The sequence below is a fragment of the Emiliania huxleyi genome, assembly GCF_000372725.1.
Source record: "Emiliania huxleyi CCMP1516 unplaced genomic scaffold EMIHUscaffold_379, whole genome shotgun sequence".
Lineage (NCBI taxonomy): Eukaryota > Haptophyta > Isochrysidales > Noelaerhabdaceae > Emiliania > Emiliania huxleyi.
In genome coordinates, this window is record NW_005199128.1 from 11,737 (window position 1) to 13,908 (window position 2,172).

General features: G+C 66.5%; 1 protein-coding gene across 1 annotated transcript in view; it reads right to left on the bottom strand.

Moving 5' to 3' along the window:
- The window catches only part of EMIHUDRAFT_458783 (hypothetical protein), a gene marked incomplete at its 5' end in the record, with an annotated part of 1,523 nt that extends 781 nt beyond the window's left edge, over nt 1-742 (bottom strand). Inside the window, 2 exons of the mRNA XM_005771572.1 lie at nt 442-619; nt 710-742. Coding sequence (XP_005771629.1) covers nt 442-619; nt 710-742 — 211 coding nt within the window. The remainder of the gene's footprint in view (nt 1-441; nt 620-709) is intronic.
- Between the last annotated feature and the right edge of the window lie 1,430 nt (nt 743-2,172).

Here is a 2,172-nt window from a genome sequence, read left to right on the forward strand (position 1 = left end):
GGTGAGAGACGCGTTAAGAGCTGGGGGAGAGATGCAGCCGTGAGGAGAGGGGGGAGACGGCAGGGTGGCGGCAGCGGCGAGGGGGAGCGGCGCGGCCGCGGCGGCCGATGCTGTTGCATCGCAGCAATCCCCCGCACAGCCAGCGCCGCCACCCCTCGCCCGCGCTCGTGTGGGGAAGCGGCGGCGGCAGGAAGGGCGGCGGCGGAGACGGGCGGGGTGGAGAAGACGGAGTCGGGCGGGGTGTGGGGGGACGGTGGAGGAAGAGGCGGGCGCGGTAGGTGGGGGAGGCGAGGGGAGGCGGAGGCAAAGAAGGAGGAGGGGGAGGAAACGGGAAGGAGGCAGGAGCGGGTTGGAGGGGGCGAGGGAGGGAGCGATGGGTGGTGGGGAGGAGGCGATGGTGGTGGTGTGGGGAGGGAGGCGCGGGGAAGGAGCGGCGCGCACCGAAGCCGCCCTTTTTGTACCGGAAGGCGTTGACGCGGTTGCGCAGCCGCTTCTCCTTCTTCAGGTTGCTGCGGCAGGCCATGCACACGCAGTGCTGGGTATGGCGTTCGGTCTGCAGCATGTCGCCCGCAGCGACAGCGGCGCGGCGCCCCAACACGAGCGGTGTGACCACCAGAGCCTACAGGCGCGGGATCGGCGCTCAGCGCGTCGCGCGGAGGGCACGCTGGCGGCTGCACTGCGGCGCCTTGCTGATCTCCAGCAGCCCGACCAGGAGAAGCAGGAGCGTTTTGAGGCCCGTCATGGGCGAGGCTGCGAGAAGCTCGAGCAAGCTCCAGGCGAGAAAAAGAATTTAAACAAAAGAACTCTCTCTCACAGCAGACAGGCTCGACACAGGTGCGAACTGGCGCGTGCTAGTACTATCACCGGCACACCACCGGAGCCGCCTAAGCGACTCCGTTAAGAACGGCAATGCACTTAGCACCGTGCACAATGCCGCTGTCCCCGCACGCTAGCTCGTTCACCGTCTGCCACGCCACGGCGGTGTGGAGAACGACAGACAAGCGCTGCATCTGCAGCCCGTGCCAGTTCTTGGTGGTCCATGTGACCTCATCGAGGTGCTGAGCGTGCGAAAGTTTGTTACTCAGCTGGTCCGCCGCCTGCCGAAGAATTCTGCGGACGCCGTCCCCGAAGCCGCCGAACGTCTCGAAGTCGAGCAAACGCAGGTCGCAATTCTTCTCCCGCGCGAACCGGTAGTCGCCCTTCTTGTAGCGGGCCGTCACAGGTGCCCCTGCCTCCGCCTCCCCCTCACTCTCCCCCTCCTCCTCTTCCGCCGCCGCCGCCTCCGCCTCTGCATCCTCCGCCTCCCTCCCCCCTCCCCCCCCCCCTCCCGGCCGCGGCCATGCAGCATGCCCTAACACTAAGTCGAGCAGCGCCCGCTCGGTGTTGCCGAAGGCGACAAAAGCCCCCTTCCAGCCGAGCCGATCGCCACCCTTGCACGCAAGCGAGCTCGTCAGTTTCAAGTCGCCAACGAGGCGCACATGCCCTTTGCCGATGTTCGCCGCCGCCACGTCAGGTTGTTTTGGGTTACTGTAACTGAGGTGTGCAGTCGGCTCCATCTCGATGAGCATGCCCCACGCCGAGCGAAGGGTCTTGACGAGTCGTTTGAGCAGGTATTTGTGTCGTGTCGCGTGCTTCGCACGCGGGTTGACCATTGCGGCATCGCCGAGTTCTTCGTGTGGCTTGCCGTTTGGCGCCTTCTTGCCCGCCTCCACCGCCTGGCAGGCAACATCGAGCGGGAGGCCGAGGCGGCGCTGAACTGTAATGCGCATCGCCCACGTCTCCATCTTCATATCATCCCGCATGGGGATCGCATTCAGGAAGGCGCCAGCCCCCTCCTGGCTGACTGCGACGAACCGAATCGCCTCGCGCCAGCACTTGTGGTTCTTGCACCTGCCAGTCTTGTAGCGGCCGCCCTGCCGGGATGCCTCGCTGACGAAGGCGTCGGCGAGGGCGAGCCAGTTGCGATGGTGTACGCCGACGGTGTACCGCCGCTGCGCCTGCTGTAAGAACTCGCTGGTAGACGAGAACTCCGAAAGATCCAGCAGCTCCGCCGCCGGCGTAAGTTTGGGCGGGTGGTAGCGGCGCCGTGGCACCGCCTTGGTCTCCTGGAAGGGCCCGACGACGTCTTGGTATAGCGTGCGCCCGTCCCACTCGCGCCACGTCTGCCGACCG